Here is a 13040-nt window from a genome sequence, read left to right on the forward strand (position 1 = left end):
CTTGTTATGTGCATCCAATTTCTTTGGTAGGCCCTCACTTTTGGGTCATCTGATATGTTGAGTATGGCAGCAATCTGTCTACATGATTTACCTTTTGCTTCATGAAAAACCACAAGTTGTGTACCAGAACTAGTATTAGTTCTATATGGCATCGTACAGTATGGGCAATCAACTGTGCTAGTAAACAGATGCTGCCTCCTGACTCAAGAGTATGTAACTTGGCTTGAATGATCAAACTGCCCACTGTCCAAATACTAAAGAAATGTGAAAATCGAACAGCGTTTTATTTAAATCTTGTTATTTAACAACTGTTGTCAGTTGTGTAATGAAATTCAAGGACACTTGCACTACTATACATTCCACTATATTTAACACTATTGCAAATTTAATTGTCTGCGTCACAAGTTGCTTTGCCGTGGAACAATCTGCATCATTATTACACTTCTGTAAAGTGAAGGGACTTGGTCATCAACTCAAAGGTAGGTTTGACTTAAAACTAGACAGTACTATTCAGGTGCTGTCTCTCTGCTTCGCTCCATGCTGTGAACTGGCTTCCTCAACCAATTAAGAAAGCAATCTACAGTTTATTGCAGAATATAAGCCGCAGTGCAGGGATAGCACACACAGATTTTAGCATGAAATAGCAATTACAAAACTGCTAATCTACACTGAAGTTAATAATGGAGTTTGTAACTGCTGTTACAATGAGTCACTGTAAATGTGCCTGAAAGAGACCAAAGTTATCCAATAACTCAAACACAACAAAGGAAAAGTGAATAAAAAGCATGATATAATTTGGTGTTCCTTTCCCCATATACAAAGTATGTTTAGAAAACAAGTATACTAGGTTTTTATATATTTTTAGATGTAATTGGAAAAAAATTACATGATATTGTTGATACAATTGTTGACTATTTTTCCACATAATTGTCATCCTGTCCAATGCATGTGGTGAGCGTGGCACAAGCTTTTCTATGCCCTCCTCGAAGAACTCTCCCGCCAGTTCCTTTCCCCACTTTAGAACCTTGTTTCAACACCTGCTCGTTGGCTGAAAACTGAATTCCCCTCACGTGTGCAGTCAGGAGAAGGTGAAAGGACGACAATCTGAAGGCATCAAGACAGGGGAATAAAGGGTATGGTTCAAAACATTCCAAACAAATGAGTCCAAGAGTGCCTTGATTGTTAAGGCTGAGTGACGAAGGGTGTTGTCGCACAACAAGCACACTCCTCATATCAACATTCACCTCCTTTTGCTTTGAATGCTCCTTTTGAAATTTTTAGGGTCTCATTGTGCACTGATGGTCTCTCCCTGAGGCAATGTTGCCTTTTCGGCCCCAAAAAACTGAGGTCATAATTTTCCCCCCAAAATCATGGTTTTAACTTTTTGGCAGATGCGGAACTGGATTGACACCACTGTGACAACTGTATTTTTGACTCATGTGTTTAATGAGCCATACATGTTTCATCTCCAGTCCCAATAAGTTCAGAAAATCCTCAGCTTTCAATTCAAGTCACTCAATAAACCTGCCGGAAATACTGACCCAATTTTTCTTGTGCTGCACTGTCAGCTGTTATGGGACACATCTTATGCACTATTTCCGGTATCCCAGCATTTCTGCGAGTGTCTTGTATCCGAGAGTTTTGGAGAGTTGTGGAAACATTGCAGAAATTTCACCCACTGCCAACTGGCAGTCTTCATGAAGAGTTTCTTCGATTATTTGCACCAACTCTTGCACCAACTCATCAGTAAAAATGGGAGGTTTTCCTCTCCTCTGTTCATCATGAATATTTGTTCTGCCTCCATTAAACTCCTTACACATTCATTCTGTTTGTAACATCTTTGCCGGAAACCGTTCTGATTCGCAAAAAAATTTCAGTAGGCATTATTCCTTTTGTGTGTAGGAAGCAGATCATAAGATACGGCTCACACTCAGAGGGATATCTTAGCGACATCTTTCACGCAACTGGAGACTGCAATGTGAGTTTACATGCTACTATGGTCCTGCAATGCTCACTCCGGTCAGGGGATTTCCCCCCGTCCCCCCTTCCCAGTCAGTGTTGCCAACCATTAAAAAAATAAACAAACAAAAAAACCACAGCCCCCTTATGGTCACACTACACTTGATTCTGCCACAGTCCAATCTCGAGACAAATTCAAGGAGACTGTCAATACAAATACACTGGCACGTAAGAAAATTTACCTTTCCTTTGGAAAGTATAGAGTGAAGTGACAAAGAGGGAACACTGCATCATATCTGCGAACAACACAGGCACTGCAATATCGTATTTATCTGCCGACACTGGGCAAGTGACTTTCAATTAAAATGTCTCCACTGTGCAGGAAAATACACAACAAATGTACGAGTGCAGTTTGTAAACACACAGTTGATGACATATGGAAGTTTGGGTTTAGCCGTGGAGCGTGCTTTGATAGGTGGCTGGTAAGGTGGCTGATCACAATAAGTGGGAAGTTTAGGTTCAAGACCTGGTCCGGCACAAATTTTCGTTGTCGTCATTCCATTATACAGCTGATGGTTGTCCACATTGACAACTCTGAATACATTTAATGTGATTCTAAATTGTGTCCAACTGACCAATCATTATGGGATAATACTGATAATCCTCTGCCTTATTTAAATGTAAGATATTCAGCTGTGTAGGTTTCTGAAGATCTTTATCACTGCCTTATGTATAGTATAACATATGACGCATCACAGATTTTTTCCTATTGCTTAATCTATTGTGAAATAGTATAACATAAAATTATATACTAAGTAATGAAATGGTTTTCATATTTGTTGCCACCCCCATTTCTTCTTGGAACCACTCATTTACTTCATGTGTTCTACGATGTTCTTTGTCAACTTTATTTTTAGAAGGTGTATATGACTGATCACCACGAAGATAATGTTCCTGAAAGCAAGCATTTTTATTCTAATGTCTGGAAAATAGTTATAATGTGGAAGCAGTTTAATAAACTAAAAGAGAGGGTGCGGTATAGGACATCAGAATGCACAGAATATAGAATTTCACAATAGTCAGATCTGTAGTGTGTGAAGTTACTTTCCCAGTTACGAATATCTATAACTCCTGTGTACCAGCAGTAGTTGTTAACACTTTACCACACTATGTACTAGGTATCATTAGACACAAATCTGTAATTAACTTCATATTAGGGCACCTGCCAAGTCCTGTGATGTCACCTGCACCTGACACACATCAACAGACATTTTGAATGAAGTGGCCTTTCAATGTATGTATTCTTTTTGTTGTGTGTCCATCAACATTATTTAAACCATTACTGGCCATTGTCCCTTTTTTGGGACGCATATATTTTACTTATTTCTACGTAAGCAATGGAGCTTGTAGCCTTTATTGTTGCATCTGTAGGTTCAACTAACTGCTATAATGCCTGTAAGTGTAAAATAAATAACTTTTTTCTGAGTACTTCTCGTCAGGAAAATTATAAACTTGCCGATTTTTTGTTCTCGCACTTGGCAGCACTGTATGTCTGCTGGTAGTTCTTGGACGACAATGAGCTGTGATTTAGTTGTCTGGGCGTGTTTGTTATGAACATATGGATGTCCATGTAAGATTAAGTATATTCAGATTTTTTCAAGTAAGTGCAGTATCGATATATTTTATGCATCCCAGTAATGGGACAATGGCATGTTACACTATCGTTTATTACTGATGTGCCCTATTCTTGTATACACGTATTATACAGAGAAGAATTGCATTTTACATTCTTTATATCTGCTTTTTTTTTTCATGTTCTAGTCAAATTTTGCGATTCCAACAGTATAAAAACATGCCTCGCGGACTTACACTTGAAGAAATTGTAGCAGAACTAGAGAACCATCAAGGGAGTGACGATGAAGATGATGACGTAGAATTGGTGATTATTCCATTCGATGTAGATGTAATAACAGATGAAGAAGACATTGACGAAAATGTATTGAACAATGAGTCTGTTGTACAAGATGTAGCCGGTACTTTAGAGCTCTAAACCAGCCAAGATGAAGCTAATGCTACAGTTGTACCTCCAGAAGCCAAAAGAAGGAAAGCATTAGGAGATGGAGCAGAAAGTGATACGTTATCTACAAAAAAAATATAAACGTAAGTGGTATAAATGTCAACCAACGTACACAAACACTAGTGAACCAGGGAAGAGCAAAGAACATTATGTTGCGGAATGTCTAGCAAATAAGACAATGCCCCAGGTGTTTGAGGATTTTGTTTTCTGAGAAATTAATGGATACTATTATTGAACTAAGCGAAATCTATGCTTGCCAACACAACAAAATAAATTTTCTACTAACCAAAGAAGAACTAAAATCATTTATTGGCATACTATTTCTGAGTTGTTATGCTTCCCCATGAGAATATGTACTGGGAACAGGCTCCTGATGTCGGAGTTCCTTTAGTCTTCAACTCCATGTCAAGAAATAGGTTGGAAATAAAGAGATTGATTCATCTCAATGACAACTCCAAAATAGACAGAAACGACAAGATGTGCAAACTGAGGTTATACGAGGGCGGTTCAGAAAGTAACCTCCGATTGGTCACAGTGCGGGTTGTGGGGGCAGTAGCGACGCCATCTGTGCGTTCACGCACTCAACAGGTCAGTCGGCATCAAGCCGTGGTCGAGTGAACGTCGTACCTGCGCTAGTTTAGTTTTTGTGGCAGTTTGAAATGTGTGCTGCAATAGAAAACCCCGCCAAATGTGAAGTGCATGCTGTCATAAGGTTTTTTACAGCCAAAGGATATTCTGCAGCAGCTATTCATCGTGAGCTTTGTGCCGTGTACGGACCAAGAGTTATGAGTGAAGGAGTTGTCCGTGAATGGGTACGTTTATTTAAAAGTGGACGAGAAAACGTTCATGATGAAGAGAGGAGTGGTAGGCCATCATTGGTGACTGACGAACTCATTCAGACAGTTGATGCAAAAGTTCGTGAAAATCGACGTTTCTCAATGTCAGAGTTGTCTACTGGTTTTCCACAGATTTCTAAGACTCTCTTGTACGAGATAGTGACAGCAAGATTGGGTTACCGTAAGTTCTGTGCACGATGGGTGCCCAAAATTCTTACCGACCACCACAAAACTCAAAGAATGGCCTCTGCATTAGACTTTCTGTCACGTTATGAGGACGAAGGAGAACCATTGTTAAACAGAATCGTGACAGGTGACAAAACCTGGATTAAGTACGTGAACCCTGAGACAAAACAACAATCAAAGATGTGGGCACATTCAAATTCGCCAGAAAACTGATGGCAACGGTGTTTTGGGATGCCAAAGGGGTGTTGTTGGTTGAATTCATGGAACGTGGTACGACCATTAATCAAGACATGTACTGCGAAACAATAAAAAAGTTACGACGGGCTATACAGAACAAACGCCGTGGTATGCTGACTTCCAGTATCGTTTTTTTGCACGATAACGCCTGTCCTCACTCTGCTCGCAGAACAACGGCCCTTCTTGAGTCCTTCAAGTGGGACGTTATCAACCATCCACCTTACAGCCCAGACCTGGCGCCAAGTGATTATCACCTCTTCATGCATTTGAAGAAGTGGCTCGGGTCACAGCGGTTTGATGACGACGAAGAGCTCAAAGATGCGGTCACAGGCTGGCTCCAGGCACAAGCGGGTGATTTTTATGCAGAAGGAATTTCAAAGCTTGTGAAGAGATACGATAAATGCCTCAATCGCTATGGAGACTATGTAGAAAAATAGTGCAAAGATGTAGTTGTAAGATGTATATATTAAAATATTTTTATTTAACTTGGTGTATTTTTTTAAATCAACCAGAGGTTACTTTCTGAACGGCCCTCGTACTTTGAAATGCTGAAAAAGGAATTTGGTAAATTTGGCGTATTTCATTCAGAACTCTCAATTGATGAAATGATGGTACACTATTTTTGAAAACATTCAGCTAAAATGTTTCTGAGGGGAAAGCCTATCAAATTTGGATATAAAATTTGGTGTCTTACAAGTTCCAAAGGCTTTCTTTATAATTTTTCGCCATACTGTGGCAAGACTGACAACAAACAGGAGCCTTTAGGTGCAAGGGTAATAAATAAACTAACCAGCATGATTCCAGAATCAGAGTATCCTAATTATAAGCTTTTCTTTGACAACTTTTACACCAGTGTTGACACACTGATCACACTCGGAAAGAGTAAAATGAAAGCTACAGGAACAATAAGAGAGATCCGAACTAATGCATGTCTTTTGATTAACTCGAAAAGAATGGCAAAAGAAAAGGAACGAGGATTCTATGACTAAATGTTTGACAAAGAGAACGAAGTTCTGGTTGTGAAATGGTGTGACAACAAACCAGTATGTGTAGCGACAATTATTACTCCTCTGAGTTCTACTAAAAGATACTCACGGGCAAAGAAAATGTAAATATCTGTTACAATGCCAGATCTCATTGAAGAATACAATGCCCGTATGGGTGGCGTAGATCTACTGGACAAGCAGATATCACTTTATAGGACGAGGATAAGCTCAAAGAAATGGTGGTGGCCATTGTTCACACAGACGATAGATATCTGCGTAGTAAACACATGGCATGCATACCAAATTGCTAACTCTAATGAGAAGCTCTCACTTTTGGATGTCCGACAGAGAATCGTGATGTTTTACATATCAAGGAAAACAGGATCAGTACGAAAACGCAGAGGACTACAAGGAAGCAAATTGATGGGAGGACGGGTGAGCACAGATGTACGACTAGATCCAGGAAATCATTTCATTGTGCCAAGTAAAACACAGAAGAGAGTAAAACACAGAAGAGAGTAAAACACAGAAGAGAGTAAAACACAGAAGAGAGTAAAACACAGAAGAGAGTAAAACACAGAAGAGAGTAAAACACAGAAGAGAGTAAAACACAGAAGAGAGTAAAACACAGAAGAGAGTAAAACACAGAAGAGAGTAAAACACAGAAGAGATGTGCTTACTCCAAGAAAAAAACAACAAAAATTTGTGATAGGTGCAATGTTGGTGTACGTGACAAGTGTTTTGCTTCATTTCATACTGAATAGACATTCAATAATATTAAAACATTCTTTATTTATTGTTTGTGTTGTTTATTACAATATTATGCGTGGAGAATAAGGTTGTGAATTTGGATAGCATATTTGGCCAATGTCCCAAAAATGGGACGGTCTGTAGTTTTTGTTCTAATAAACTGAAAATTTTCAAAACAACTTTTTATTTCAATTAATCACTCAATGTAACATATTTATGTATAAAAGTTTGCAAAAAATGATCCGATAAGAGTTTTGGCCAGTAATGGGTTAAACAGTGGAAAGTCCAGGATGGATTAACAATATTATTATTGCTACTCACCATATGGAAGAGAATGTAGTTTCAAATATTAGTTTTGTTTCCAAATCAAGTGTACCCTCCTTGTGAAAGAACAAAAACCTTCACTGTCAAACATATGTTTCATAAAAATTTAAATTAGAAAAGAAATGTGGCTCACATAAGGTGCAGATACGAACACCTTGAGAACTGCTGCTTAATAAATGTAACAGATTTTTCATTTACATTCCGTGTTTTCTTCCAAGCCCACGGTCAGCCACTTTAAACTCCAGTTACAAATCAATTCAAAACAGAATTACTGTAACATGCATTCTTCCATAATGTTGTATGCTGCCCTGAAACTGCTGTTTTAATAGTTTTTAATTACCACAATGTCTGCATTTTCATATTTGTAAAAACCATACTGACTTTCAGTAGTCACAGGTGTGTGGTGTTAATTAACTCTGTAGAAGAAAATTATCCAAAAGTTCAGCAAAATTATGAACCTTGTTTACGTGCCTGTTGACTCTCCAACACCAAATTTATGCTGTGAGTGGTTTCCTTTAGTCCTTGAATTATTTTATTTCACCCAGGACTCTCCAATAGCATACTGAGGCTATGTCAAATATTTTTTAGAGCAATGACTATGCGCTTTCCTGGTTGCAGCTACTTTTGATTCGTCAGAAAACTCTCACATGTACAGTTGAGAATATGCTAGTGTGATAAGCCTGAAATTTTAATGACGCTTCTTGGCAACTTCGTAAGTGGTTCCAAAGAATACTTTTGAGTATTCTCACAATTTTAAGTTTTTGCCACCAAAAACTTCAACTGTATATAGTAAAATTTATGTGACAATCACTTTTTAGCAAATTCAGATGCTCAAGGCATAAATAAAAGCAAATCAACAACTCACAACACCAAGAACCAATGTGAGTTCATTAGTTATTTACTCCACACAAATGGAGAACATGCTGCAGATATGGATCAACTAGTCTGCTATTGAGGGCAGTACTATTACAAATGCCTTGCGTACCCTTCACCATCTTATTAAATAGCCAATAAGATTGGAGAGCAAGTGTTCCAGCCGGCCGGTGTGATCGAGCGGTTCTAGGCACTTCAGTCTGGAACTGTGCGGCCGCTGCTACGGTCACAGATTCGAATCCTGCCTCAGGCATGGATGTGTGTGATGCCCTTAGGTTAGTTAGTTTTAAGTAGTTCTAAGTTCTAGAGGATTGATGACCTCAGATGTTAAGTCCCATAGTGCTCACAGCCATTTGAACCATTTTTTGAAGTGTTCCAATGTTTTCACATGCATGTGTTGCACTACTGTTTGCAAGATTTTACTATTTATGTTAAGAGTGTTCCATGACTTTATTGCATTAGATCATCTAAAATTTAACAGTGAAGGGAGGTGCTCCATTCATATTCTATGTCACTACGAATAGTAGTAACCCAAACAACCCCAATTATAAACAATGTACTTACCTCTTTACTGCTCTGTGAAAAAGTACTGTGGGGTGCATCCGGATCATCACCATTAACAGTGTTCTCACCTGAAAAACAAATTCTTTGAATGTGGTCCTTAAATAAAGTAATAGGAACATTTCACAGTAAAATGTATGATCCGCTGTGCACATAGAAACACACTATAACCAACAATGCTGTAAACAGTGGAAAACAAGAATTCATTTTTTATTAATGCATGCACAACTTCAACTTCGGAGAAATTTTAGCCATGAACAAATAGTTTCAGTTGCCCATAGCCAAGTTCTGCATTTAAGCATCATGTGGAGCACACATCATTAAATTGTCAATTTATAAAATCTTCTGGCCGTGAAACCTTCCAAATAGACACAAAATTTGCATCACATAATTACTTGTGCTCACTTTCATTTATAGTCATAAATATGTAGAATTGCCACCGACATTTTTTGTGAAGGGAATAATTTATTATTCAGTGTCTGCAGTAAGTAATTAATCATGAGGAAATGTTAAAAATTACATGCCAAGCACCAATAACTGTGCATATTAAGACAATCTCTGATAATTTAGGCAGACTCAAAGAAACCACTGCATTACACATTTACATAAAGCCCTTCCTAGTTTCGCACAACTCATTATTACAACTTCTGAATGCATGTGTCTGACTTTTTAATGAATATTCACCTCAGTTTCTGCATTGTTTTTACATTTTGTAATGAAAAACTCACTAGCACTTAATACAAAATGAAACATATACACAACATAAAAAAGTTTTGTCAACTCTGTTCTTTTTGGTTCTACATACCTCACATTAAATTGTACTGATGTCTGATTAATGTTAAAACATACACATCAAGTTGATTATTTAACAATATGCTTACAGTTATATTTCTTATTTGACAGTTAGCCATTTTTCACAAGATATATTTAACACTTGAATAATGTAGCCTTGTGTTATAAATTAAGAATGCAAGAAAAAATTTTAAAAAATAAAAATACAATTTTGTGTTGAAATCTCCTCTCTTGCTGATACATGCAAAATGCTGATGAAGCAAATAATATTTTTCTGTAAAATACATATACCAATACTTCATAGTTGACTAACACACTATAAAAAAGTACATATTAACTACTGTATTAAGATAATGCTCTAATTATATGATGTATTGACAAATACTTTTTAAATATAGATATTGCTTGCTATTTATCACATTATAAGGGTTTCCTTCTTGTCCAAGCTGTCATTGCAAAAAGTTGCTGCAAATGTCTTCAATAATTTGATTGAATTTTTCAACGTAAGTATCAAGCAACACTGACGAAGATGGTTTACTGTCAGATTCAGTTATTCCCTCTGGGACCTCAAGTGTACATACAGTTGCACATTCAGTAACAACAGACTGATCATTAGAATCAAGATCTGCAGATATTTTAAAACAATGTCTGTTACTGAAGAAATATGTGTCAATATCTGTTAACTCATTTTGTAATTTTATTTCTGCTAGTACTTTGGACTCAGGTGTCAGGTTTGAGCATCTGTCAATTTGTTTGTTTATATTGTTACAGCCAAAAACTACTCTGTTTTTCTGGTTCCCATTATTTTTAACATTATGTTTCCCTTGTGAATGAAACAATGCAGTCCCAGAACCAGAATATAAATGTTTCATAATTCCTTCTGGAACCTTTAGAACAACACACTTATCACAACAAAAATCATCATTATCTTTGGGAAAGTATTCAGTCTCTGCAGAAATTAAAGCAAATTTATATTTTGTGTCCCAAAAATATGTGTCAATTTCAGGTAGTTCACTCATAACTTTATTTGCTTCAATGAGCTGCCCTGAAACTGGACAATGATCAAAATACTTCACATTAGGTGGAAAGTCACATTCGTTTTTATTATAATCCCTTTGAAAGTAACAGTTCTTGTATCTGGTTACATCACTTTTCTTTAACATTGAGGTATTTGCATTTGAAACTGTTTTGTCATTTTCTATGGAAGTATTTGGAAATACACTGTCTCCAATTTCAAAGTGGAGAGGCATTTCAAGTGTAACTTGATGCTCTTCTATCCCTGCTTTAATGTCTTTCAAATGGTGATGAGAATGAGAGTCCTCTATAGGAATCGTTGAATTCCTGTAACTTTCAATAGATGAGCATGTCTGAAGTGTCAATTTTTCAAAGTCCTTGGGCTGCGGAAGATACGACTTGCTTATTTGTTGTTTACTGTAGCTTGAATGATTTGATGAATTTATAACCTTAAAAGTATCAACATGACCTACTTCTAAAGATTCATCTATCTCATTATCAGAGTCAGATGTACTATAACATAATATGTAATTCTTAGGGTTGAAAACACAGAGCTCCTGACTTGGTAAATTATCGGAAAGTTTTGTGTTTACTCTAACTATGTCAGTAAACTCTATTTTACCCATTTCCTCCAAGTTCTCATCAAGGTATGTACTGTCTAGGTTATCATCTGATACATTTGATGATGACATGTCACCTTCTATGAAGAATGAGTTCAAGGACTCGCAACTTGAATATTGCTGATCATAATCCCCAAGAGAAAATGAACTGGAGCCCAAATCTGAATCATCAGAACAAAACACGCTAAGATCTTGTTCTTCAGCGCCTAAGCACAATTCTCTATTTTCATCCCTTTTTGATATATACTTTGCTTTTAATTCCTCCGCACACCATTTGGACAGTTTTTCAGGATTTGTGTGTTTACAATTGTTTATTAACGTAGGACGCACTCCTTTGTTACTCTCATACAAACTCAATGAATGATGGTTACATGGGTCACTGTCCAAAAACTTATTTGAACAGTTCAATGATAGATCCCTGGTGTTAAGAACAACTCTTGGGGAACAAACTAGTGAATGACTGGTATCCACTGTTGTGTTATAATGAACATGATTTCCTGTAACCCTAATTTTTAAATCTTCACTAATTAAGTTTGTGAAAGTTATGTTTACAAGAACAGGGTGCATTCTTTGTGCAATTATGGAGTAATGTGCTATGACAGATTGCACAACATTTGTTAAGTGGTACACAATTGCTCGCTTTTTATTATCTGTCTCTTTATGATTCAAAGCACAGGTGTCTGGAAAAGAAAACAACAAAAACATTTCTTAGATGAAAATGGTATGCACAAATCAAGCTTAAGAAGACAGTTAATGTAAAATCAAATATTGAATAGGTATAATACATAAAATGAATGAGTGGAAGTGTGTGCACATACACATGCATGCATTCAGAAAGTCTTTATAACAGCCAATCTAATGTGCAAAAACAAATAGAGAAAATGCTGAAATGTAATATTCAGTAGGTGGATCTTGTTTCCACAACATAAATAAAAGTAGGAGAGGAAGTTGTGTTGTGTTTACATCACAATTAATGTATTGAAGCTGAGATTAAACAAGAGTAAATTATGAACTAAGAGACAATTCAGAGAATGGACGAGAAACACAGCACATGAAAGAGTGTGTGTGTGTGTGTGGGGGGGGGGGGGGGGGGGAGGGGGGGGTTGCGCACATCCATTATCAATAACAAATATTCACAACACTTCAAATACGAAATAGCACAAACAAATATGTAATAGTGGTTTACAGCCTTCACTGTCTTGATACATGTTCATTCTAATGATGTTATGGTTACAGAAGGCATGAACTCTACGTATGAGTGAGACCCCACATGCAAACTGCTGGGTCATTATCATGATACATATAGCTAAATATGAGTGTCATTTAAAAAATCCTGCACATGCGTGACTGTCAGTTGTGAGCGACTTGAGGCCTGACAGTCGTATATGTGCTTGCTGCTTTATAAAGCCGTGTAGTGAGTAATTCACTTTTAAAATGGAAGCTGAGACTGAGTCAGGTCAGATTACATGCAGTGACCAGTGTTCCACAATCAAAATCAGGCCCCCACAGGGAAAGAACCGTACCAGGGTTGCCACACGGTTCCCCAAGTGAAATTCTCTGATATTTCCACGATTTCCAGGTAAGTTTTCATATTTTTCCCTGTTCCCTGATAAATTTTGAGATCTCAAGGGTAAATAAAGACTTCCTTATTTCTCCCCCCGTATGAGCATAAATCTTAAGTACTAATGTCAAAATCGTTTGTAATTAACTATTTTTAGATGGAGAAAGCAAGCCAAATGGTATGTGTGTTTCATTAAGACCACTGTTATCTTATTTTAATAAAACGAAACACATATGGTGACAAAAATAGCATTTCCTTGGCATC

The 13040-nt window shown here is 37.1% G+C and overlaps 1 protein-coding gene across 9 annotated transcripts in view; it reads right to left on the reverse strand.

Moving 5' to 3' along the window:
* LOC124782755 (protein hu-li tai shao) overlaps positions 1-13040 on the reverse strand; it is a 421012-nt gene that overhangs the window by 17269 nt on the left and 390703 nt on the right. For all 9 annotated transcript variants that reach the window (XM_047253968.1, XM_047253970.1, XM_047253971.1 and 6 more), the window contains one exon: positions 8793-8860. In XM_047253968.1, coding sequence (XP_047109924.1) covers positions 8793-8860 — 68 coding nt within the window. The remainder of the gene's footprint in view (positions 1-8792; positions 8861-13040) is intronic.

The sequence above is a fragment of the Schistocerca piceifrons genome, chromosome 1 (assembly GCF_021461385.2).
Source record: "Schistocerca piceifrons isolate TAMUIC-IGC-003096 chromosome 1, iqSchPice1.1, whole genome shotgun sequence".
Classification (NCBI taxonomy): Eukaryota; Metazoa; Arthropoda; class Insecta; order Orthoptera; family Acrididae; genus Schistocerca; species Schistocerca piceifrons.